Source organism: Chenopodium album, chromosome 3 (genome assembly GCF_948465745.1).
Source record: "Chenopodium album chromosome 3, dcCheAlbu1.1, whole genome shotgun sequence".
Taxonomy (NCBI): domain Eukaryota; kingdom Viridiplantae; phylum Streptophyta; class Magnoliopsida; order Caryophyllales; family Amaranthaceae; genus Chenopodium; species Chenopodium album.
Genome location: NC_137836.1, coordinates 13,505,001 through 13,530,120, shown reverse-complemented (window position 1 = coordinate 13,530,120; position 25,120 = coordinate 13,505,001). Strand labels below are relative to the sequence as shown.

Sequence of the window (25,120 nt, the reverse complement as noted above, 5' to 3'; positions counted from 1 at the left end):
CTGATGACAATCAAAATAGGGTCTTAACTTCCGAGCGGCTACCACCACTGCATAAGCAACTTTTTCAAGTAAGGGGTAGCGGGTCTCAGCATCCGTCAAGGTGTGACTGACGAAGTAGATCGGTTGCTGAACCTTTTTTTCCTCCCTCAGCAGCACTGCACTGATGGTGGCTGGGCTGACAGCCACGTATAAGTACAGGGATTCTCCCTCCATTGGGCTAGCCAGCGTTGGGAGTTGAGCCAGGTGCTCCCGAAGCTGCTTGAAGGCTTCTTTTTGTTCGTCTTCCCAGACGAGCTCTTTTGTTTTCGGGAGTTTCAGAGCTTTGAAGAAAGGTAACCCCTTATCCGAGGCCCTGGAGATGAACCTCGAGAGGGCTGCCATTCTTCCGGTGAGCCGCTGAACATCCCTCTTTGTTTTCGGCTCGGGAAGATCGAGTGCTGCCTGCACTTTAGCGGAATTGGTATCAATCCCTCTTTTGCTGACCATGAACCCAAGGAATTTCCCTGACTTCACGCCGAAGACACACTTCTTCGGATTCAGCTTCATCTGGTGCTTTCTTAGGGTGGCGAAAGTTTCTGCCATGTCCTTAACATGGTCTTCATCCTTTTTGCTCTTGACGATCGAATCGTCAACATAGACTTCCATGTTTCGGCCTTTTTGCTCGGCAAAAACTTGATCCACTAATCTTTGATATGTGGCCCCTGCATTTTTCAATCCGAAGGGCATCATTTTTTTTATTATACACCCCGGCGTTCGTAACGAATGTCGTTTTTGCTCGGTCGTCGGGGTGCATGAAGATCTGATGATACCCAGAAAATGCGTCCATGAAACTAAGCAAGGCGTGGCCACTTGTCGAGTCAACTAGCTGATCGATCCTCGGCAAGGGATAAAAATCCTTCGGACACGCCTTATTTAGGTCCGTGAAGTCAACGCACATTCTCCAGGTGCCATTTGCCTTCTGAACCATTACAACATTAGCCAGCCATTCTGGATACTGACAGGGTTCGATGAAGCCTGCATCCAGCAACTTTTTGACCTCGGCTGCGATGTCTCGGTTCTTATTTGCGGAGTAGTTCCGCTTCTTTTGCTTAACTGGTCGACACGTGGGGTCGACATTAAGCTTATGGGAGATGAGGTCTGGACTTATCCCAGGCATGTCAGCTGCCGAGAAAGCAAACACATCTCGGTTGTCCCGAATGAGTTGGATGAGTTCAACGCGGACTTCCGGATCAAGGTCCAATCCGATTGTAACGCATTTTTCAGCGTCTCCTTCGGTCAACTCGACCGTTTTGGTCTGATGGTTCAGCTCCATCGTCGTGAGGCTGGACTCCTCATTTTCTGGTCTGCTGTCTATGTCAGCAGGAGTTCCAGATTTTTTCTTTTTCGGCTGGCTCTCTGAGTCTTTCGGCTCAGATGATGAGCTAGCCTTTTCTTTTCCTAGACCTTTTTCTTTGGCCAGGTCTCCTTGAGCCGAAGCACTTAGGCCCTTCGGCTTTTTCGCGCTCGACTGATTATCTTTCTCCTCCTCGTCCTCGTCGTCCTCTTTTGTACGACTGGTGGACGGCTTGAGGTAGTTGCACCTTCGGGCCTCCTTCTGGCTGCCCTCTATCCTTTCGGGGTAGCCGGCATCCGAGACATAGATCATGAGTTGATGGTATGTCGAGACTACCCCTTGGATCTCATGAATAATGGGTCTCCCCATGATCACGTTGTACACAGAAGGAGCATCGATGACCAAGAATTCAGTCATGACGTTCCTGGCTGCCTCCTCGCATCCGATGGTGACAGAAAGTGTTACCTTCCCGTCTGGATAAGTTGAGGCCCCGTTGAATCCGGATACCGGGTAGGGTACCGGCGTGAGGTGCTTGGGCTTCAACTTAATTTGATTGTAGGCCTTTCGGAACGGGATGTTTGCTCCGCTGCCGCCATCAACAAGAACCTTGCTGACGTCGTGGTTGGCCACTGTGGCGATAATCACCAACGGGTCCTCATGAGGGAACGTTACCCCCCGGCAGTCGGCGGTTGTGAACGTCATGTTCGGCACCGGCGACTGAGGAGGCTGAATGCTAGCATTGTTCACCTGGTGGGTCAGAGCCCTAAGGTGCCGTTTGTGTTCCCTCCGAGAACATATTCCTCCCGAGATAACATTAATTGGAGGGAATTTTCCCTCCGCGTTTTTGCTGTTTTTCCGGGGGAAGTCCAGCTCTTGCCGAGAGTCCTTTTCGGACTTCTCTACCTCTTTTTTCTCGCGATGATCCGCGATGTATTTTTTCAAGTACCCCTTCCGGACCATATCTTAGACCTGGTCCTTCAGCTGGATACACTCTTCAGTGTTGTGTCCCGGTGATTCGTGGAACTCACACCACTGATTTTTATTTTTGCGCTGATACCACTCGGGGAGTGGTCTCGGCTTCCTATAACTCTGCTCTTCCTTCGTTACGCTTTAGATCTTAGCGCGCGGAAGGGCTAGCGGAGTATAAGACTCATATCTGCCTGTGAACGGGGCAGATTTTTCCTTCTTCGGCTCGTTGGCCGAAGATTGTTCCGAGGCTTTCGCCTTTCCTTTCTTCTTCTGGCCTTGGCCTTCAGACGATTGTTTTTGCTTCCCATTCCCGGATTGGGGTTGGGACTTTGTTTTGTTCCACTCCTCGGCTCGGATGAATTTATCCGAGGCATTCAGAGCTTCCTCCAAGGTCTGCGGGGTGTGCATGACCATGAAGTCTAGGAACTTTCCAAGCTGAAGGCCGTTCTGCATTGCAAAAACTGCCAGCCCTTGGTCCAGCCGAGAAACGCTGGATGACTCGTTGCTAAAACGGGTCAAGTAGTCTCGGAGACTCTCGGTCTCCCCTTGCTGCAGGCCCATGAGCTCAGCAGTGGTCTTCTCTCGGCGGTTTGCCGTGGAGAATTTGCTCTTAAACTTGGTGGACAGGTCGTCCCACCCCGTTATAGAGCCTTCCTTTACTCCCTTGGAGATCCACGCTTGCGCGACCCCCTTGAGAGTGGTGGGAAAATATTTGCACCAGGTCGCTTCGGACCTTGGGCAGAGATGCATGTGCCCCTCGTAGGAGGCGATATAGTCCTTCAGATCTGAAGTCCCATCATATGTAATGTGCGACGGTATTTTAACCGTGGGCACATGCTCTTCCAGAATCTATTGCTCGAATGGAGAACTGATGGGTAGCATAACGACCTTGCCTTTGTTCCTGGCCGAAGGGACCGCGCTCCGCCTGCTTAGAGAGGTAGGAGTGGTTTTCGTCCCTGGCTGGGAAGTTCGGGCCTCGGCTACAGGGAACGAGAGGCGGCTGTGCACGCTCGGCTCTCTGCCGCCGAGTCGGTCGAGCACGCTTCGGCGAACAGTCTCAGGTCGCTCTCGGTGGGCAGATTCCGGCTGAGAGGCTGAGCTGCTGCTCTTATGCGTTTCTGGCCGAGAGGTAGAGGATCCTTTGAAAAATTGAGAGTTCTTTTTCCTCTCTCTCTCAGTCCTCCAAGTATCCTCTTCCCACTCTTCCAGCTCCTGGAAGGAGGGAGGCTTCCCTCCATCTTGGTCGAGCTTCCTCCGCTGATGCCTGGTATGCGGAGGAGTTCGATCACGAGGTGGAGGCATATTTTGTGCCCTCATTGCCTCCATAAGCACCGCCAGCGCTCTCGTCACTTCTTCCGAGCTGGGCCCCGTCAAAGGGGTCCTCGGCTGAGTGTGAGAGTGAGAGTGGATGGTCAAAGGTTGGCTTTGGAGCACTGATTGAGTCCTATGATCGGACTGACTTCTGTTAGACCGAGGGGGACTCGGTCTATGATGAGAGTTGTGAATTACGGGAGAAAGGGAATCCTCCCGGTATGACCCTCCCCCCGAACTAGCACCCTTAGAAGAGTTCTGGTCCGGCGAAGGTGATGGTGTAGGAGTTTTAGGCCTTTCGCCCACTCCTTGACTTAGTCTTTTGTTCTTGCGATTCTTAGTCATTGCTACTAAGATGATTGCAAGATGATTTTGATTGGATTAAAGATTTTTTGAAAATCTTCCCCACAGACGGCGCCAAATTGTTTCGGATGAAAACAATAGGACCTTGCCGAAGGTCCAATGAAGTAGATGAAGACTTGTCCGGTCCAAAGGATGCTGGGCCGAAGGTTTCCTGCACAGCAAACACACGTAAACTGGCCCCGGGGGAGGATCCGAGGAAGACCCCTCCGATGCCGAAGTCAAACAGTGTTTTTAGAGAGGAAGTTATGCAAGAGATTTAATGCTTGAGGCTTTTGTGTATATCATAAATGAATTAATTGAAGGCTTTTATACCTTTGCATGTAAAGAGAGGAGAGCAATTGGGCCCCAAATAATCATGGACTGACCATAGCAATTTGGACCAAATGACTCATGACTGACTTGGCTTGATTGGAGGCTTGGGCCTTGACCTTGGAATATTGGATCATTTAATGACTAGGCCCAATTAGATCAATTGGACCCAAACACTTGTATTTATTATACTACAATACGAGTAACATACTGGTAGTAAATTAGTAGTATAGTATGCTAGTATTATCTTAAAAAATTACGGGGAAAAAAAAAACATGTGACCTTGAAAAGTCAAATTTCCCACTTTAGAGCTGATGGAGTACATCTCAGAATACCATCTAATTTTCCATAAGTACTCTTTTAAACACCACCTTATGTCCTTATGAAGTTATACTCCATAAGTTATCTTAGATTGGACACTCCTTCAATAAATAAATATTACGTGAGTAGTTATTTATAGAATCATGAAATTTTGATCAAGCATTATACTCAAATTATGTAATAACTTGTTTCTATCACTCTAATTCATATCAAATAATCAATAATATAACTCATATTAAATTTTTCAATAATAAAGATAATGTCAAAATCAAGATATCATCCACCGTTTGTAATAACCAACCATTATCCTTTATCCCTTTGTTTTAATAATTTGTATGATCTAAATAACTTCATGTCAATGTGTTGATTTTATTGACTTTGAAGTTCTTGTGACTTTTCAGTACTCATCACTAAATCATTAGCATGAAATCTTAGACTTTTTTGTCACTGGATTTTAATCAGTATAAATACATTGCATTATGCTAGTAATCTTTAAGAATTGCAATTTTATTTCTAAGTTGACACAATCAAATGAAAGTTCCAACAAACTTAATCCTTCTCTTTTGCAAATGCCTTATTATAGGCCTTGCTTTTGGGAGTACAAAGACTTCTTGGTTGGTAAAGAATGAACAAAAGTTCAATGGAAAACCACAGGTTGATGTACCTGAGATTGTGGAATCAAAGAATGGGATTGTCGCAGCAGATGGTCGACGTTGTTCAGAGGTGGGAGCATTGATGCTCCGACTAGGTGGTCATGCTGTGGACGCTGCAGTTGCAACTGCGGTGTGTGTGGGTGTGGTTAATCCCATGGCTAGTGGGATAGGAGGAGGAGCTTTCATGGTTGTCAGGTCTGCCACAACATCAGAAGCTCTGGCTTTTGATATGAGAGAAACTGCTCCTTCAGCTGCTTTTGAGGTTCCTTCTTGCTACTGTTTTATCTAATTGCTTGATTTTGATTAGTAGTTTGGTAGTTTTATACATTTATATTGGAATTAATTTAATAATCTTGATTGTTCTTTACTGCTTTTTGAAAGAGGTATGTTCTGTTTGCATCAAATCTCGAATGTATCATTAACCAAGCATGATTGGTGGAGAACTCACTACGTGATAGAGTCACAAGTTTTAGTTTTCTTCTCTACTCTCAAGCGTTGACCTGTGCAGTTGGGCCCACTTAGCCAAGCATCAGTGGAGCTTCATGAAGTTGGTGGGGAACTCACAGTGTGACTTTGAAGTCACAATTTAAAGCCGCCCCATCAACTACACTTGCTTGAGAGTAGGGGGATTCCCTTACCTCCCATCTCTACTCTCAAGCATTAAGCTGATTTAATCAATGAGAGTTGCTGGTTGAGTAAGATCCTTAGCAACCCTTAAACATTTGGTCGGTCTATCATATAGGACTAGAGAGAGTAGTACATATTCTACGTAACAAAGGTTTTGGTCCCTGTGTTGTTACTCAGTACTGACAGTATATTGGTTTTTGTTAACAAAAACAGAACATGTACGACAGTAATCATGAGGCGAAGCTTTCAGGCCCCTTATCGATGGGAGTACCTGGTGAGTTGGCTGGACTCCATGAAGCATGGAAGAAGTTTGGCCGGCTTTCATGGAAAACACTATTCGAACCCTCTATACAGTTTGCTGAAAAGGGGTTTGAAGTTTTTCCTTATTTAGAAAAGAACCTATTAGAACATGAGGATAAAATCAGGGCTGATCCTGGCTTAAGGCAAGTGTTTGCACCAAACGAGAAGCTCTTGAAGACAAACGATGTATGCTACAATCTTAAGCTTGCAAAAAGCTTAAAGGCAATAGCAGAACAAGGGCCACAAGCCTTGTACAATGGCTCGGTTGGTAAGAAGTTAGTGAAGGATGTGAGAGAGGCAGGTGGGATTCTGACAGAGGATGATCTTAGGAATCACAAAGTGAAGGTAACGAATGCTTTAGAAGCTGATGTAATGGGGTTTAAAATACTCGGAATGCCACCTCCTTCAAGCGGTACCCTGGGAATGACCCTGGTAAGTGCTTTTAGCTACTGCTGGTTGATGCATGAAAAACGTGCTTTAAAATTGTCTTCTAGAAACACTCTCTTACCAATCTACGATACTTTGAACTGTTAGTGAGGTTTCAGATATTGCAGCTTTGATATCATGCAATTAGCCGATGCTTATTGTATCTTTTTCGATCTTAAGTACTCTGGTATCTTATTGCATTAGATCAAACATCTGTAAAAATCATGTCTACTGCTAGAATCAGCTTATTTGTATGTTTGATAGTATGGCTTGAAAGGAATCCTCTTTTCATTTTCTGGTGTATAACAGATATTAAAGTATTAAACATACTAAGCAACTATGGGAGCCCTAATGCAATTGAAGGGCCTTTAGGCTTACACAGACTGATCGAGGCAATGAAGCATATGTTTGCAGTCCGAATGAACTTGGGTGATCCTGCTTTTGTTAACATCACTAAGTATACATCAGACATGACTTCCACATCTTTTGCAGAGGGAATTTGGCATAAGATATACGATAACACAACTTTCCCTCCTGAATATTACATGAGCAGGTATTTAAAGGCAGGATATCTTAACTACCTGAAGGAAAAAGGAAAAAAAAAAAAAAAACGGGGATGGTCTTAAAGTTTAAATGTATGCTTGAATTATGTAGGTGGAGTCAGCTACAAGATCATGGAACGAGTCATTTCTGCATCGTTGATGCTGAGAGGAACGCAGTGTCAGTGACAACAACAGTTAACTATCCATTTGGAGGAGGGGTATTATCCCCTTCTACTGGGATCGTGTTAAACGATGAGATGGGTGATTTTTCAACTCCTGCAGAAGCAAGTCCTGACAGTCTTCCTCCTGATCCTGCAAATTTCATACAACCAGGGAAAAGACCCTTGTCTTCGATGACTCCCCTTATCATTCTTAAGCTAAGATAAACGAACAGCATTGTATTAATATCTTCAACCTTCTTTTCTTTTGCGAATTTTGATCATGTTTCTTGTTTGGTTAATTGACAGGATGATCAATTGGCCGGAGTTATAGGTGGTAGTGGTGGGATGAACATAATTCCAGCAGTAACCCAGGTTTTCTTAAACCATTTTGTTCTGGGAATGGATCCTCTTACCTCTGTCCAAAGAGCACGAGTCTACCATAAGGTTTTTACTTTTCTCGTTTTATTTGCTGTCATATAATTCATCTGAAAGACTATCAGAATTCAGAATTAATTTCAAATAGCTGATAAAATCCAAAACATAATCTTTTTGCTGAATTGTAATGATCAACCTGAAAATTGATGTTCTGCAGCTAATTCCAAATGAAGTCTTATATGAGAATGTGACTGTGATTGACGGGGAGCACATTGAACTCTCCAAAGGACCGAGGATTTTCTTGGAGAAGAGAGGTCACCAGCTAAAGGCTATCGAAATTGGAGCAATCTGTCAACTTATTGTTCAGACATTCGAAAGTTCAGTTGATCTAGGCCGGAAAACAGGAAAGAATTTTATTGGTAACACATACTTTGGTAAACTTACTGGTGTAAGTGACCCGAGAAAAGACGGAAGGCCTGCAGCAGTGTGAATATCAAATCATATATGTATATATAGGCTTAATTAAGGTTAATATGTGCATTTATTAATCTTGCTTAGTTTAATAGGTTTGTCATTTGATTCACAGGAAACTTTGCATTCTAAGGTAAATATTGGCATTAGTAAGATGGCATTTATACTGTAATGGAATTTCATTCTGCAGTATTTTTTCAAATCTTAATAATATATCAGTACATGTTAATATTATTTCTCATCTCAGTCAAAGCATTTGCAGACAATCCAAACAAATATATAACTTTTTGGAACCTGAACAAATCTCTTGACATCTTTAGCTCTAAACTGCATCAAATTTCCATACTCGAAAAGAACAAATGTTCGGGTACTTAAGCTGAGAACAAATAGGTTTATCTTCCATAAAAGGATATAACATTACTTAATAAGCTACCAACAATACTGAGAACTCAAAACTACATTTTTAGATCCTATGCTGCTCCATACAAATAAGTTGAGCCTTTGTTGATGCTCTTCGGAGTCGCAACAGATCTCTTGACAGCTTTAGCTCTGAAGTGGCATCAAGATTATTGCACTTAAAGAGAAAAAGTTCTAACACTTCTGAGACAGCAAGCAAGTACTCAATGAATTTCAGCTCTGCAATTGTTCCTGTTATGCCTGTAAATTCCACCTTCGTAAGGTGGCCTAATTTGTAGCTGTCAATCCTGTAATCGAAATCAATTTCATGCTGAATAACAGCTTTGCCTTCATTACGAATCTGCAGTATAAAATAAACACAATCAAATGGAAGTCTTTTGATATATTAATTAGCACAGATCAACAAAATAGTTTTGAATATTAATTGCTATTTTTTTTTTTTTTTTAATTTGGATATACTCACTAAAATTTCTAAATCCTTGATGCGAGGACAACTCTTCACCATGCCAATAGCAAAATGATACACATTTACGCGATTGATTTTAATTGTTGTCAAACAAAGCTTACTGAGGTAGTTGAATGATAGAGGAAGCGATTTTGTTACACCACCTGCAGCCAAATGCTTGCACAACCAAGCCATCCAAAAAGAGACGAGATTGAATATGAATGATGGAACTAACAATTTATAGCAAATTAAAGAACAAGTTTTATATATCAAATAAATAAAATAAAAAGCAATAAGATTGTACCTCACACAAATGGCCCCCAAAATGAAGGTATTGAAGTTGACATGAAGTTGCAAGATCCCTAATCGAGTTGAGTACTGTTGGATGACTTTCAGGTCTTTTGTCTAAACACAATGAGATGTTATTAAGACTTACAATGCTTTTGAAACAAAGACATCCTAACCTCTTTACAGAAATAACTAGGCTTTCAAGACTAGGTAGATCAATAGTAAGGTGATCCAAGTTAAAGCTACAACAAAGGAGTTTTAAAACTATCAGCCTTGGACAACCTGCAATCAAACTCGCAATCATAGAACTATTCTTGAATGTAATATTGTATAGTTCAAGACTCTGAAGTTTCATAAAACCATTGAAGTAACGAGGAGGAGGAGGATTCAGAGCTAAATGCTCGAGTCTCAATTTGAGCAACTCTTTGCATAAGTATATATGAGAAGAAATGGGCATGATGTAGGTAGACTTGGAATTTATAAGAGCTAGTTTTTTGGTATTAGTCTTGGAAAGAAACGATAACCATTGACTGAGATGAATGCTTTTAATACGGGTCATTTGTGGAAGAAAAAGATGGAATTCATGTATATTTCCATTGTGATGGAAGAGTATACTGCTGATGATGCCATACTTATCTTCTCGCTTATCTATTTCCCAGAAAGTTTTGCTGATGCCATGATTATCTCTTTCCCAGAAAGTTTTGTCCAAGACAAGGTGTTTTTGAGACAGCCAATTATCTCTCCATTTTCTTGATAGCACGCTCATCTTGGCTGCCATCTTGATAGGCAAGTGTTTCAGAATTTTATCTGTCGCGATAGCTGGCAGATTACTGATTAAATCCTGTTTAGCTTCTTCAGTAGTTGTGCTCATAGAAATTTTGGATGAATCCATTACTTTCATACTTCCTTTGTCAACGATTATCTGCACAAATGGGGTGTGTGCAATGCAGAACCCAAGGTAAAAAATCTTAAACATGATTATTGAAAAATAAGGGCATATAATTTTGTTTATATTTTTTTACACACAAATAATTGAAAAATAAGGGCATGTAATTAGTAGTGAGAGGGGAGGAAATGATTAATCCAACCCAAAAAACTACCACAATTAAACACAGAACCGCCACAAAACTGCCACCCAAAGCCACCACCCACGAAACCAGAACCACACAACTCCACAAAACCACCACTGAAACCACCACAAATCATTAGTTTCTAGCTAGCTAATTTGTTGGATTGAATTGAATAATTGAACTAAATAACATTGTTTAAATGTGTTTAATTTATGTAACTGATTACACTTACTTTTGCCATGTGGAATAAATTTGGTCATCTATCGATTCCTATATATTATTAGACAATTTTTGTAATTCTATATTAGTAACCCTTTGATCAGTTGGAGGTAAATTATTATTGTTGTGTAGCTTAAAAGTTTCATTCATGTTAATGTGTGCGAGTATTTTTTTGTTTGTGCTAATTACATTTGTCCAACTTTTATGCTATTTACATTTGTTGCAATCCACATTTTAGATGAAAGTTTATTTCTCCTTTAGTAAGTCATTTTAGGGGGCGCTTGGAATGAGGGTAATAGATTAGGGGACAATAAAAGTCAAACTAAGTAAATTATAGTTGATTAGAGGTATTATTGTATGGGCACAATGTCTCCATGGATGAATTGGGGTTGTAGTGACATAATAAATAGGGAGGTGGAGGAATCATTACCCTCAAAATGAGGGTAATATTACCCACCTCCCCCTAGTGCAACCTATTACCCCCTAAATGAGGGTAATAGTTCTCTTTCTTCACCTATCACCAATCCACCACTACATAAAGCTTCTTTTAATCACATCTTCACAAGCTCCCTCTCTCCTATGTTTACTCTAATTTACCTATTTTGACTTTTATTACCCCTTAATCTATTACCCCCATTCCAAGCGCCTAATAATTCTTATTTTACTTAGAACATCTACGTATATGTAAAACCTCCCTACTTAAAATTCTCCTAAAAATTGCACAATAATCTATAATCTAATTTAAGATGAACATTAACCTATTTAAATTACTTTTGATTAATTAAAAACATTATTCTGATCAAACTCATAAACTTATGATAATCCGGGGCATCGCGGGAGCCACAATTAAATCATAAAAAGTACCCTGTATAATACTTCCAGCTAATTTAGGGGACTAAAAGAGAGGAGCAAAAGAGAAAGACAAAAGGGAAGAACTTTTCTCACTGGAGTTGAGAGTTTTTCTAACTACAAAAAATTCATACACAAACTAACAAAAACAAATAAGATTTCATTCATAATATTTATCACAGTAATCAACCATTCACTCATGATCACATACAACAAAAAAAAAAAAAAAAAAAAAAAATAGGGTTCGAAAAACTAACACTTAACAAATTTGATTGATATTAATTAATCTACTACTGACAAATAAAAAAAATTAATCTACTACTGACAAATAAAAATTCAATGGAGTGATTAGCATATAGTACTATAAAAACAATAAATTCCAGTATTATTAATTAATTAATTAATACAAATAAAATAAGGAGCAAAAGAAGAATTGAAGAAGATACATACCTTAACGAATGTAGGCAGCTTCACTGGCTTGTTAAAGAATGAACAGAGATACAGGTAGTCCGTAAGTACCGTAACAGATTCTTATCATATTTCAACCCAATCTTTTTTTCATACCCATTCTACTATTCCGTAGTCTTGTTTGTTGTTAATTGGCCTGGAAAATATTTTCTTTATTACTGTATTTGTTAGAGATATAGGATATCGGAAAATATACGTGTGATATATTTTCCGTAGATATTCTTAAGAGAATAATATATTTAGGTTTATTTTATGTTTAGGGTTTATGATTCTAAATATATCTTTAGGGTTTATGATTATGGTAATATATCTTTTAGGAATATTGTTTTCTATCTTATGTTCGTAGGTATTGTATAAATACTCTACCTATTGATGAATAATAATCAAGCAAAGCTATTCTCTCATAAATAATTTAACATGGTATCAAGAGCAGACCGGTGGGTTAGAATATTAAACCCACCGGTGGGAATCATAAATTTGCTTCCGCTATGCAATAGTAGTGCTCTTTGAAATTTCTATTTTTTTATTTAATTTTTTTTTTATGGAATAACCATGTGATACGTGGGTTATTATTGGTGTATGTGATCAATATGAATGATCATATGTGATTTGGTTAGGTTGAAGTGTTTGAGTGTGCTTCCTCCATTTTTGCATCTCCATGGAGACGAAGAAAAGCCACGTTTGGCTTTTTTTTTATTCAGAAAAAAAAAAAAAAAAAAAAAATTGCAAAAGACCACGGACACCAGCGAAGGGCCTGGCAAAGAAGATCACGGTCACCAGCAAAGGGCCGTGGCAAAGAAGATTACGGACACCAGCAAAGGGCCAGCAAAGGGCCGTGGTAGCAAAAGTTCGTTTTTTTAAAATAAAATAAAAAAATTAAGGCGACATCAACATAGTAGTGCAACTCGATCGACTTCAACAAATTGATGAATTATATTTCCAATCGCAACGTTCGTGTTACTGCCGTTACGATTGCGGGAGGGTGTTAGAGATATGGGATATCGGAAAATATATGTGTGATATATTTTCCGTAGATATTCTTAAGAGAATAATATATTTAGGTTTATTTTATGTTTAGCATTTATGATTCTAAATATATCTTTAGGGTTTATGATTATGGTAGTATATCTTTTAGGAATATTGTTTCCTATCTTATGTTCGTAGGTATTGTATAAATACTCTACCTATTGATGAATAATAATCAAGCAAAGCTATTCTCTCATAAATAATTTAACAGTATTATTTAAGGCAATGGGTCCAAAACCAGTTGAGGTTGCCCTAGAACTCTTCGGCGAATTTTATGTGTGGCTAGTAGAGGTGATCAAATTTGTCTTGGTTCATTGGCCCAGCCTGAATTTTTTTGGGCTTTGAGAATTCAATCTTATGCATATTTAGTTCATTTTTTATTCCGGCCTGAAAAGCCCCGTTTAGTCAGGTCATTTTGGGTGAGTTTGGGAAAGCAGTTTCTGGCATAAAATTTGGTATGACCCTCCGACTAGTGGGTAACTTTTTTTGCCCTTGGCCCAGCCCAAACCTATATTGGCCCGCACAATGATCACCTTTTAGCAGCTAGATGCATCAATGTAAGTATATGACCGCTAATAAAAATACTGTAACAAAATAACCTTTATTATAAGTATATATATTGACATAGTAATTCTTACTCATCTATTTTTTGAGTGCCCATACCCTTGGTACAAAATTTTTAAGCAGAAAAATAAAACAATATATAAGTGGGTGTGATTATGATTATAAAATTGGAAAAAAAAAAAAAAAAAAAGAACATGCAACCTTGAAAAGTCATCAGTGAAAGCATTTGCAAACATTCCTTATCAATCAATTAACCTATACTAAAAGCGAACCTAAAGTGACACTTGTCACGATGTTATAAAAAAATTTCCCGCCTTTTTATCTTTCCCTTTTTTTTTTTTTTTTTTGCCAAATTTTAATAACTTCCATTTTATAACCTACCATAATACTTATTTTCATTTTGACAACACATTTAATCCAATCATATTCAATTTAAATTTTTTTTATTATTATTTTTTAACATGTATTTTATATACTATAAATCTTTTAGTTACAAATATACTAACATAGTTTAAAATTAAAGTATTGACATATATCATCATCCAAGATTATCATAATATTATTATAATTTTTTTTCCTCCGACTTAAAATTTATTTTAATTAAAAATAGGAATAATATTTTGGTATGATACTTTGTATAAATCTTACAAATATACATAACGTTTATAAAAACAACTGAACAAAATCATTTTATTATATTATGCTCCTCCGTTTTTTTATAAGTTATGGTTGAATTTGCACATTTGTTGCGACACAACTTTGACCATCAATATCTTTAATTAGAGACTATTATTTTGTTACAAATATTTTTTTTTGGATAAATTTGTTGAATTAACACCATTTTTTATAAATTTTGTCGTAAAGTTTAATTATGACCGTGCATGGCACGGGATTTAACCTAGTATCCTATAGATGTCAATACAGGCAAAAATTGTGATATAAGGGGGCTCCCTGTTCACCTTGCCAAAAAAATAAAATAAAAATAGTGTTGACAAATAGGTTTATCATTCATAAAATGATACTCACTCCGTCCCTAAACTACATGCCTGTTTTTTTAATTTATGTGAGTATTAAAATATTGAAACATGCATGTAGTTTAGGGTCGAAGGGAGTACAAAATTACTTAAGCTACAAATAATATTACTCAGAACTCAGAAGTACATTCTCACACACTTTAATACTTCATACAAATAAGTTGCGCCTTTGATGATGCTCTTCGGAGTCGCAACAGATCTCTTGACACCTTTAGCTCTGAGGTGGGATTAAGATTTTTGCACTTAAAGAGAAAAAGTTCTAGCACTTCTGAGATAGCAAGCAAGTACTCAATGAATTTCAACTCTGCACTTGATCCTGTTATGCCTGTAAATTCCACCTTAGTAAGATGGCCTAATTTGTAGCTGTCGATACTGTCATCATAGTCAATCTCGCGCTGAGAAACATCTGTGCCTTCTGGTGTGGCTCCAAAACCCTACATCGATTGAAGTCTTTAGATATATTTCAATTACTTTGTATTTTACTCCCTCCATCCCAAAAATAAGTGCCTGTTTCCTATAATATCCTAATAGGAGACGGGCACTTGATTTTGGGAAGGAAAGAGTAGTTCTTAGGATAAAAGATTATATATAAAAGGTAATATTAGCAAAGATTTAACAAATTAGTTATGAAGATGCATGATTGATACATATTTGTTCCAAATGTTTTTTGATACTCACTGAAATTTCCAAAACCTTGATGCAAGGACAACTCTGAATCATGCCAATAACAAATCGATACACATCTACCCAACCCAATTTAATTTCTGACAAACAAAGCTTGCTGAGGTAGTTGAATGACAGAGGAAGCGATTTTGTTACACCACCTGCAGCCAAATGCTTGCAAAACCAAGCCAAAAGGAGATGAGATTGAATATGAATGACGAACAATTATAGCAAAGCACAAGTTAAATTGCAAACAAAATTAAAAGCATTAAGATTTTACCTCACACAAATAGCCCCCAAAATGAAGGTATTGAAGTTGACATGAAGTTGCAAGATCACTAATCGAGTTGAGTACCATTGGACCGCTTTCAGGATTCTCATTTAACCACGGACTCGCGGGGTGTTGTAACATCCATGGGAAGCTTCTGTACATCTTATTGTTCCGGGTCCGAAATAGTCCAAAGTTCCCCAAAATTGAAGGTTATAGTCCACGTTTTTGACCAATTTTTTGAGGCAACAGATGTCGGTGTCGGAAAATTTCGACATTTTTGGGGATGCATCTTAGGGTAATATTATGTTGTTTGGAACCATATTTGATCAATAATCTATCACTGAAGTCCTGTTTGTGGCATTGGGTTGAATAATGAGGTGTATGCAATAAATGGTTAAATTAGCGGTTGAAAGACAAATAAAACAGTTCAACCACTCAAATGGACTGCTAGGGTGTTGTGGAGTGAATGGGGCCAACCCAAACATATTTCCTCTATGGGTCTAACATAGTCTAAATTTTACCAAAACTAAAGGCTACAACTCACGCTTTTGGGGAAATTTTGGGCAATATTTCCAAAATTGTACCAAATGTGTGGGATGTCCTCCGGTGTCATATAAGCTCATTTGAAACCATTACAATCTTATATAAAGGTTTATATAAGAATGATTTGAGTTTCAGCTATATGATTACTTTGGAATCGTGTTTTTATTCAATTCAAAGCCACCTTATTGCATAAAACTAATACAAGTCATAAGAATAACTTATGTAACCCTGCATCACATATCACCACATTTCAATATTCACACCGCCTTTAATTTTGTTATACAATCACTCCTTATAAACAAAGAATCGAGGCAGCAAGGATCACCATAGAAATAATTAAGAACACATGGATTACTTGACCTTCCTTTCCAATTAAGGATCATAAACAAGTTAAGACATTGCACATTGCTATGAATCTGTGATAGACTTAACTATCAATATACAACTCCCATCAGCATAAAAACGGATACATTGATCCTATGAACTTTCAAATATAACCCTCTCTCGAACACTAGATTCGCCATCAAATCAAACACTTGATCAAAACCTCTAACCACAAGTCCACAAAACATAACAATTTCATGCCCAATTTCATTTATGACATTCCCAATATCAAAATCCAGCATCAGAATCTCCAAAACTAGCATAACTTAGTCTAATTTAGTACAATTTCTCCATAAACAAACAAAAAATGTGGTAATTTCTTCTTCACACCAATTCCTAACATCATTTCATAAAATGTATTGAGCTATAATCATATGCATATAAACAGATAATCAATAAATTTGCTGTTATCTTCATAAAAATTACTAATATTTGTTGTAATATAAGAAGTATTTTCAAGGCTATATTCTAAAATAAGGAGATCGAAAAAATGATCTCGTGACAATGAAAGAGTACGGTGTGTCGTGATGCAAATCACTGACTTGAAAACGAAATTCCGGCGCAACCGGGGTGAACTATTGTATTCGCCGGCACGTTCCCTAAGGTTAACACACCACTTCCACACAAAGGCACTTTTGGGTGGAAGGTTGGAGCCAAGTAACTTATGCCCAATATAGAGTATGTGTTTAAGCAAGCTTGTGTTTGATATGTATTTCTTGTGTATGTAAAAATCAGAAAACATCCTCCAATTTATGGAGATGAATAAAGAAGATGAAAGATCATGGAGGAATCTTCTATGAACAAAGAAGAGAAAATCAGAAATATTATGGTCTTTAAAAACACCATAATCAACCTCTTAAATGGGGGGTTACAAGAAATCAAACAAGAAAAGGAATCCAAGGGAACCGTTGGAGTCCAATGGACAAACACGCGCCCGATCGGGCGGAGCTCGCCCGATCGAGCGGACACTCCCTTTTTTCCAGACGTCTTCTCGCGCCCAGTCGGGCGGGTCTCGCACGATCGGGCGCCAAGTCGGGTGCTCGATCGGGCGGAGCTTGCCCGATAGGCGGCGGAACTCCAGAATTTTACGATTCTTCTTGCGCCCGATCGGCGGGTCTCGCTCGGTCGATCGGGCGCTCATATCTGAGCCTTTGAATTTCCTTTCTTTATTTCCAACAATATTAATGACAAAATAACCAACAATAACAGTCAAAACCAATATATACCAAATTTGAATCAATTAAAACAGAATAATCAATTTAATCGCAAAATTAAAAACAGAAAATCTCACCCATATCCATGATCCTCATAATAAGGCAAATTGAAGAGAAGAGTTTCATCAACATCGAAAATCCAAGCATCCTTCCCATCGCCGGAAACATCAACAGACTTCGCGAATGCCAACTCATCTCCGGCGACAACTTCGGAGTCCGACAAGTAACGGTCACTGGTAACATAGTTTTTCACGAAGTCAAAGCATCGGGTTGGAATGGTGTACCAAATACCGGCGTCGTTAGTTTCGACGGAAAACCGCCAGCTTTCGCAGAAGAGTTGGTCGTCTTGGCCGAATTTCCGGTTGCTGGGTAGGAGAAGGTGGTTTTCCGAGGAGAGGGACTGGGAAAATGTGAGAGTGAGGAGAGAGAAAATGAGAAGGAGAGAGAAAGAAAGGTGGTTTTCCGGTGAAGACATGGCCGGTAAACTTGAGACGGAAAAATTTAGAGACTGATTTAGAGGTTTTGAAGTGAGATTGGGAAGAATGTGGACAAATAGTTTATTGACCCTTGTTCTTATTTTATGGTGTAATACTTCTTATTTTTAGGGGTGTCCATAATTCGGATAAAAACCGAAATCCAATCCAAATCGAATTATCAATTCGGATCGGATCCAAACTTTAAATCGGATCAGATCGGATTAAGAATTTTCGGAAGTTCGGATTTTCGGATTGACCCTAATTGGATCCAATCCAAACCAAAAACCGAATTATAAAATTAAGGTTGTATAAATATGGATTTTTGTATATTTTGAAGTTTAGCTTAAATACATACTACTACGTAAAATAAGTTAGAGAGACTTTGTATTAATTAATTAATGACTTGACGTTGAACTATTTGTTTTAATCATGATTTTGAGGTTTTTTATTTATAGTGAAGCTTTATTTTTATAATTGTATTAGGCGCTAAAAAATAATGTATTATAATTCGGATTTTCGGATCGGATCCAAATAACCGAATTGTAATTCGGATTGGATTGGATTGGATCAAGAGAGAAATTCGGATCGGATCGGATCGGAAAATTGAAAACCGAATTATATTTCGGATTGGATCGGATTTGGACTAAATCCAAACCGAAAACCGAACGGACACCCCTACTTATTTTGGCAATTTATGGATATTCTTAAATGATTGATTTTTAGGAGAAGTACAATGCTATACGCCTATGAGTAGATAATACGGAGTAGTTGCTAACATTCTTTAGTTATTGCAACATTAATTTTTATATTTTTTTATTTTTATTTTTAATGTTTTTCGTAAAAATTTTATGTAATAGTAGTAACTTAGGCCTTCATCTATTTAACTTTAAAAAAACGATATCTAGTAATAGCAAGTGCAATTCAACAAAAATAAGTTCAGTTCAATAAAAATCAGTAACTTTGAAAGAGAAATATAATAGAGAATCGGTAAAAATAAAATTTGTTCAATTTAGCAATACTAAGTTCAGTTCAATAAAATTAATTTCAGTTCAGTTTAATTAACATAAATTTGTTGAAAAGAACATGATCTTAATGCAATTACTAAATTAATCATTCATTATTGTTCTAGCTTAACTAAAAAAATTGTATTTTAAATTGACAGTAATGAGCATATATTCATTATTCATTGGATTTTGCTCGACTTTATTCTTCCTCATTGAGATTGAGATTTTTGGGAGTATCATGCTATTGTGTAAAGGTAAAATCAACTATAGCTTTTGGACTTCATTTGATAAAATGATCATTAATCGAATTATAGCCTTTGGTAGCTATCCAATTACGTAGTAGATGGTTAGACTATACAATCACTTATTTTTTAATATTTGATCAGGAAATAAAAATGGATTAACCATCTTATTAAAGTTCATCAAGCTAATTTTAAAAAGTTGCTTAAATTATTTTTTTAAAAGAGTTGTTCCATGTTTTCAACATTAATTGTAAATTACATACAGGAGTAGATACTTTCAAGAGTATAGTTAGTCAAAGTATGTATGTAATATAACTATATATCTAGTTGAATCAGTTAATACAATTAATTATGTTAAAGGACCAATTCAACTCAACCAAATGGTTGAGGCCCAGGAATATGTTTTATACTCCATCACGCCCCCTCACACGAGAGCCCGTTTGGGCTAGAAGTGTGGATGCAGCATGGGCCCTCCTCATACCCAGCGCTTAATATTCCACTTGAAAGTGGGGGTTGGATGAGATTTGAACCCGTGACCTCTATGTCACGTTGGCTCCGATACCATGTTAAAGGACCAACTTAACAAAAAACTTAAGCTAATGGTTGAGGCCCAGGAATATGTTTTATACTCCATCACGCCCCCTCACACGAGAGCCCGTTTGGGCTAGAAGTGTGGATGCAGCATGGGCCCTCCTCATACCCAGTGCTTAATATTCCACTTGAAAGTGGGGGTGAATGAGATTCGAACCCGTGACCTTTGTGTCACGCTGGCTCTGATACCATGTTAGTGGACCAACTCAACCAAAAGCTTAAGCTAACGGTTGAGGCTCAGGAATATGTTTTATACTCCATTAAATTATATCAACCAGGCATCAATGGCTACATAAAATCATTAACTTCGACCATACATAATAAATAAAAACTTAAAAGGTGTAAAATTTTATGTAGCCCATGTATGTAGTACAGAGTAATATTGTATGTGTGCCTTAAGATGTGACTACATCATGGTTACATATGATGAATAATTATCTAATAATTAATAAATTATGGAACGTAGTACATTGGATTAGGGTATTTAAAAGATCGTTGTGCAATAGCATATCCAAGCAAGTCACTCCATTGATCTCCAGAATTGCCATGAATTCTATAACCTTCATCTTCTAATTTCGTTCTGTTTTCAGATTTGTAATCGATTGCCCTTTTGCCTTTATCAGAAGGCTGCCTACAACATTACATGATCAAACACAAATGGTTAGTATACCTCAAAACTAAACCCGAGAAATTTGTTACAAATGGTTAATTGTATATAAATACCTTAAAATCAATCTTTCCCAACCAATGTATCCAGCATCCATTAAATTTGTTACACTCGAATTCCTAATCCATTCTGGTCTGCCTGTTAAGAGGAAGATCGTGAACCCGAGCTTACGAAGCTCGTTGTAGAGGTTCAAACTTGCTTGCAAGACAGGTAGATGAGTACCTGCAGGCCCTAATCCCCACTCTAAGAAATCTGTCATGTTTTTCTTCCTTTCAAAATAAAACCAATGGTTAGTATTTACAATTACAAAAAACGCGCTTGTCAAAATTAATTATACAAAGGAATACTCCCTCCGTTTTGGCTTTTTTTTTTTTAATGAATCAATTTGACTTTTGTATTATTTACATATGTTAGCAATTCGGGATCGAAGAACAAGCAAGAAATTAACAACAATGCCAAAGAACAATAAAACAACACAAGCAATTATGGGTAACTTTGTTACCCTACTCAAAGACAATCTTACTATTGAATTTGAGCTACAAAACCACAATTACAAACACTCTTAATGAGCTCACAAGCTCTCTAGTATTTGTAGTCACAAGCTACTACTACTCACTCTCTTATGTTTTCACTCAAAACCTTAGAGTAAGTAATGTTCTACTACTACCACACACTTCTACTTGTGTTACTTATACAAATAGTATGTTGTAGCTTATATAACACACTACCAAGCTTGACTTATTCTACAAGCTTAGTCAACTACAAAGTGTACAAAGCACAATACTACAAAAGCAACCAAAACACTACTTGGCTTACTCTACACACTTCTTTGCATGGCTTACTCCACACACTACCTATTACTTGTCTTAATCTAACAAGCTATCCTACTAGTGTTAGGGCCTGTTCATATTTACTTATTTTCAGTTCAGTTCAGTTCAGTTCAGCTCCAATCAGTTCAGTTCAGTTCAGCTCCAATCAGTTCAGTTCAGTTCAGCTCAGCTCTTAATTTCCCTCTCTCATAAAATATTCATTTCAGCTTAGTTCAGTTCAGTTCAGTTCAGTTCCAATCACTTCAGTTCAATTCAGTTCAGTTCAGTTCATCTCCAATCAGTTCAGTTCAGTTCAGTTCACTTCAGCTCAGTTCAGTAAATATGAACAGGTCCTTAGTAGTGAGTCTTGAAGATAACAACATACCGTGTTTAATTTAATTTTATCATTAACATAAAATAAATAAGTGTTATTATATACTGTATTATTATTAAATCAATCATAATATCCGGTTTTTATAATTTAATTTTGTTATAATTTTTACTAATTGAGAATTAAAAATATTTTAATTATCAAAGTTATGTCTCAGCAAATATATCAATCGAAGTAATGCATATAAAAAACATACAGAGGAAGTTGAATAGTAGTTAGTTACAAATTTACACTAAAATTAAAATACAAACTCAAGAATAATAATTTGGAAAATTTGTCAAGAATAAGTCAACCTTTGCCCGATTCGCTCAAAATAAGTCAACCTTTCGATTAACTCAAAATAATCCAACCTTTATAGGGTATCCACTTTAAATGAGTCAAAACCTGTTGTAACCGGTTATGAAGGTTAATTATGACACATGTCAACACACGATTGGTCCAAAAAAATTAGGAAAAAAATCAGAAAATTTAAAAAAAAAAATCACAAAATTAATAAAAAAAATTTTAAAAATCTGAAAATTGAAAAAAAAAATATGAAAATCATAAAAAAAAACAGAAAAATAGGAAAAAATATCAAAAAATTAAAAAACTGAAAATTAAAAAAAAAATAGGAAAAAAATGAAAAATCATTGAAAAACATAGGAAAAAAATATTAAAAAAAACAGAAAATAAAAATAAAAAAAAAAAACTGAAAAATCATTGATGTAAGGGTTTTCGTTAGGGTGGATTGAAGGGTGGTGGGGTGTCGATTAACGGTGGGGAAAGGTGTTGGAACTTCTTGATATAAAAACAAGAGTGTTGGGGAAAATCAAAGTGAGAGAGAAAAACAATTGAGGAGAAAAAGTCCCACATTGATTGGGGATTGAGGTGTTTCCTTGTTTTTATATTGTAGTGCTTTATCACTACTTAGTTAAGTGAGTTGGAGGTGTGTGTTACTCCACACACACACGCGCGCGCGCGCCGGGCCGGGCCGGGTCGGGTCAGGCTCGGGCCTCGGGACTTGGGGTCTTGGGGAATGCGATGCGCGGGCGTGGGTCCTTGTTATCTTTTTGGAGAAATTTTATTTCCCTTTTTTTTTGTTAAACAGAATATTCCTTTTTGTCTGTTGGGATTATTCTTTTCTGACTGTTGGGATTATGGAATTCATTCAGTCATTAATTCCTTGATTGTAGCTGACTGATTAATTCCTTGTTTCTTGCCTCGGTTATTGACTGACCAAATTAATTTGGTCATTTTCTTGGCCAGATTCTTCCCACCTTTTATACTTCCCGTTTTTCCTCTTCAGCCTATAAATACTCGGTGGTTTTTTCAGTCTAAACACACAACACAATCAGTTATCTCTCTTCTCTCAAATTATCTAAACACGAGTTTCTTTTGTTCTGTTTTTCTGGGCAAGTATTCTGAGTTCCAGTCGGGTTTGTGAGTGCTCATAAACTCCGGCGCCGTGCTTATCCTGGAGGGCGACCGCTTCTAGTCTACTGCACCGGGAGGTAGCGCGGAATCGTCTTTTAGGTCAGTGGTTCTCCACGACGCGACTATTGTCACTTTGGTTCACGCATCAAGAGATAAGTAATTTCTGTTTTATTGCTTACTAGTTTAACAATCTAAAAGACGAATATGGCTTCCAAGTTTCTGATTCCTGATATGTCTAAGTTAGAACCTCTTGATGGAAAGAATTATAAACGTTGGGCTGTGAGGATGCGTTTTTATTTGGAGCAAATTGATGTTGCAGCGTTCATAGCGACGTTGCTTTTTGATCCTTCGATGTCGGCTCTTCCTATCATTGTGAAGCAGAATTCACCAAGTGTTGGATTGTTCACCCACAAATAGGGAACGTGAGCTGGGTTTAGACCGTCGTGAGACAGGTTAGTTTTACCCTACTGATGACAGTGTCGCAATGGTAATTCAACCTAGTACGAGAGGAATCGTTGATTCACACAATTGGTCATCGCGCTTGGTTAAAAAGCCAGTGGCGCGAAGCTACCGTATGCTGGATTATAATTGAACGCCTCTAAGTCAGAATCCGGGCCAGAAGCGACGCATGCGCCCGCCGCCCGATTGCCTACAGTAGGGGCTTCGGCCCCCAAGGGCACGTGTCGTAGGCTAAGCTCACGCGACGGATGCGCCGTGAGAGCCGCCTTAAAGTACAATTCCTACCGAGCGGCGGGTTGAATCCTTTGCAGACGACTTAAATACGCGACGGGGTATTGTAAGTGGCAGAGTGGCCTTGCTGCCACGATCCACTGAGATTCAGCCCTATGTCGCTTCGATTCGTCCCTCCCCCCCATCCTATTCCCTAAAAACACCTATAATTTGGAAAACGAGGTTAGCGTTGCTTGTCATATGATAAAAAATGCTAAGTAGTGGATTGAGACAAGTGACAAAGCCAAAGTGTTGGGGTGTGGGATGGTGCAAGGGGGCTTGTGGCATGTGCACAAGACATGGTGCACCCAAGGACAAGGCATACAAACAACTAGTTTTGTCGTTTGAGGGTATGCCATCGTTGCCTTAAGACATGGTGTTCAAGGATGAATGAGATGGTTCTGGGCATCATCCATGACTCCAAAGGCCCTCTGGGAACCCATGGAAGTACTTGGATGCATAATCTTGCTGGGTGAAAAAATGATGTACGGAAGCTAAATTTGAAGGCTAAAATACACGAAATGGGAGCAATTTAGTAGATGTCCGGACCCGGTGTCAGAAATTCACGGAATTTGACGGGATGCATCCCGAGGTCAGATGATGTTGTTTGGACCCATACCCAACCAAAAGTCGGCTACCTAAAGGCCCCGTGGAAGGGTAATAGCCAATACAAGTGGCGTGTACGGAAAGTGGTAAATTAGATGCTTAAAGGCAAATTGGATGGTTTCACCCACCCAATTGGACTCCCGGAGGGTATTAGGGTCTATAGGTAGCTTTTCGGCAATTTTTGTTTCCGGCTAAAAAATAAGTCAAAATTGGCAAAAATGAAGGCTATAATACACGTTTTTTGGCCAATTTCAGAGGTTTCGGGACCCGGTGTCGAAAAGTCTCGAGATACTAGGGGTTACATCCCAGGGTCATATAATGTTGTTTGGAACCATATATGATCATTATATGCTGCCATAAATGTCCGTGGTAGCCTTGAGTTTATGAAATCGGTGCAAGTTGTAAACGGACAAATTGACAGTTTGAAGGTGTATTGGATGGTTTTACCCACCCAAATGGACTCCCAGGGTATATTAGGGTCCATGGGAACCATCTCGACAATTTTTATTTCCGGGTCTAAAAAAGTGAAAAATTGTCCAAAAGTGAACTGAATACATGGAGAGACTCCCGGGGTCA

At 38.3% G+C, this 25,120-nt stretch overlaps 3 protein-coding genes and 1 pseudogene across 5 annotated transcripts; 1 reads left to right on the top strand and 3 right to left on the bottom strand.

The window, feature by feature from the left end:
* Nucleotides 1-4,946: 4,946 nt before the first annotated feature.
* On the top strand, nt 4,947-8,395 carry LOC145623849 (glutathione hydrolase 3-like; annotated as a pseudogene). Its single transcript, XR_014110273.1, has 6 exons — nt 4,947-5,521; nt 6,100-6,622; nt 6,931-7,165; nt 7,267-7,552; nt 7,622-7,759; nt 7,908-8,395. The product of XR_014110273.1 is annotated as a glutathione hydrolase 3-like (transcript).
* Nucleotides 8,396-8,416: 21 nt separating this feature from the next.
* LOC145623848 (F-box/FBD/LRR-repeat protein At1g13570-like) lies at nt 8,417-12,061 on the bottom strand. Of its 2 annotated transcripts, XM_081676731.1 has the most exons (4): nt 11,900-12,061; nt 9,328-10,233; nt 9,042-9,200; nt 8,417-8,918 (listed from the first exon to the last, which is right to left on the bottom strand). In XM_081676731.1, the coding sequence occupies exons 2-4, from the start codon at nt 10,210-10,212 to the stop codon at nt 8,625-8,627; spliced, it is 1,338 nt and encodes a 445-aa protein (XP_081532857.1). In that variant the 5' UTR covers nt 10,213-10,233; nt 11,900-12,061; the 3' UTR covers nt 8,417-8,624. The 2 variants fall into 2 exon arrangements, with proteins under 2 accessions (XP_081532857.1, XP_081532858.1); XM_081676732.1 differs by lacking the exon at nt 9,042-9,200.
* Nucleotides 12,062-14,438: 2,377 nt separating this feature from the next.
* Nucleotides 14,439-17,682, bottom strand: LOC145611747 (F-box/FBD/LRR-repeat protein At1g13570-like). Its single transcript, XM_081667113.1, has 3 exons — nt 15,485-17,682; nt 15,220-15,378; nt 14,439-14,975 (listed from the first exon to the last, which is right to left on the bottom strand). The coding sequence occupies exons 1-3, from the start codon at nt 15,635-15,637 to the stop codon at nt 14,682-14,684; spliced, it is 606 nt and encodes a 201-aa protein (XP_081523239.1). The 5' UTR covers nt 15,638-17,682; the 3' UTR covers nt 14,439-14,681.
* Nucleotides 17,683-17,689: 7 nt separating this feature from the next.
* LOC145624860 (acid phosphatase 1-like) lies at nt 17,690-20,855 on the bottom strand. The gene is made up of 3 exons (XM_081677945.1): nt 20,653-20,855; nt 20,399-20,560; nt 17,690-17,849 (listed from the first exon to the last, which is right to left on the bottom strand). The coding sequence occupies exons 1-3, from the start codon at nt 20,853-20,855 to the stop codon at nt 17,690-17,692; spliced, it is 525 nt and encodes a 174-aa protein (XP_081534071.1).
* Between the last annotated feature and the right edge of the window lie 4,265 nt (nt 20,856-25,120).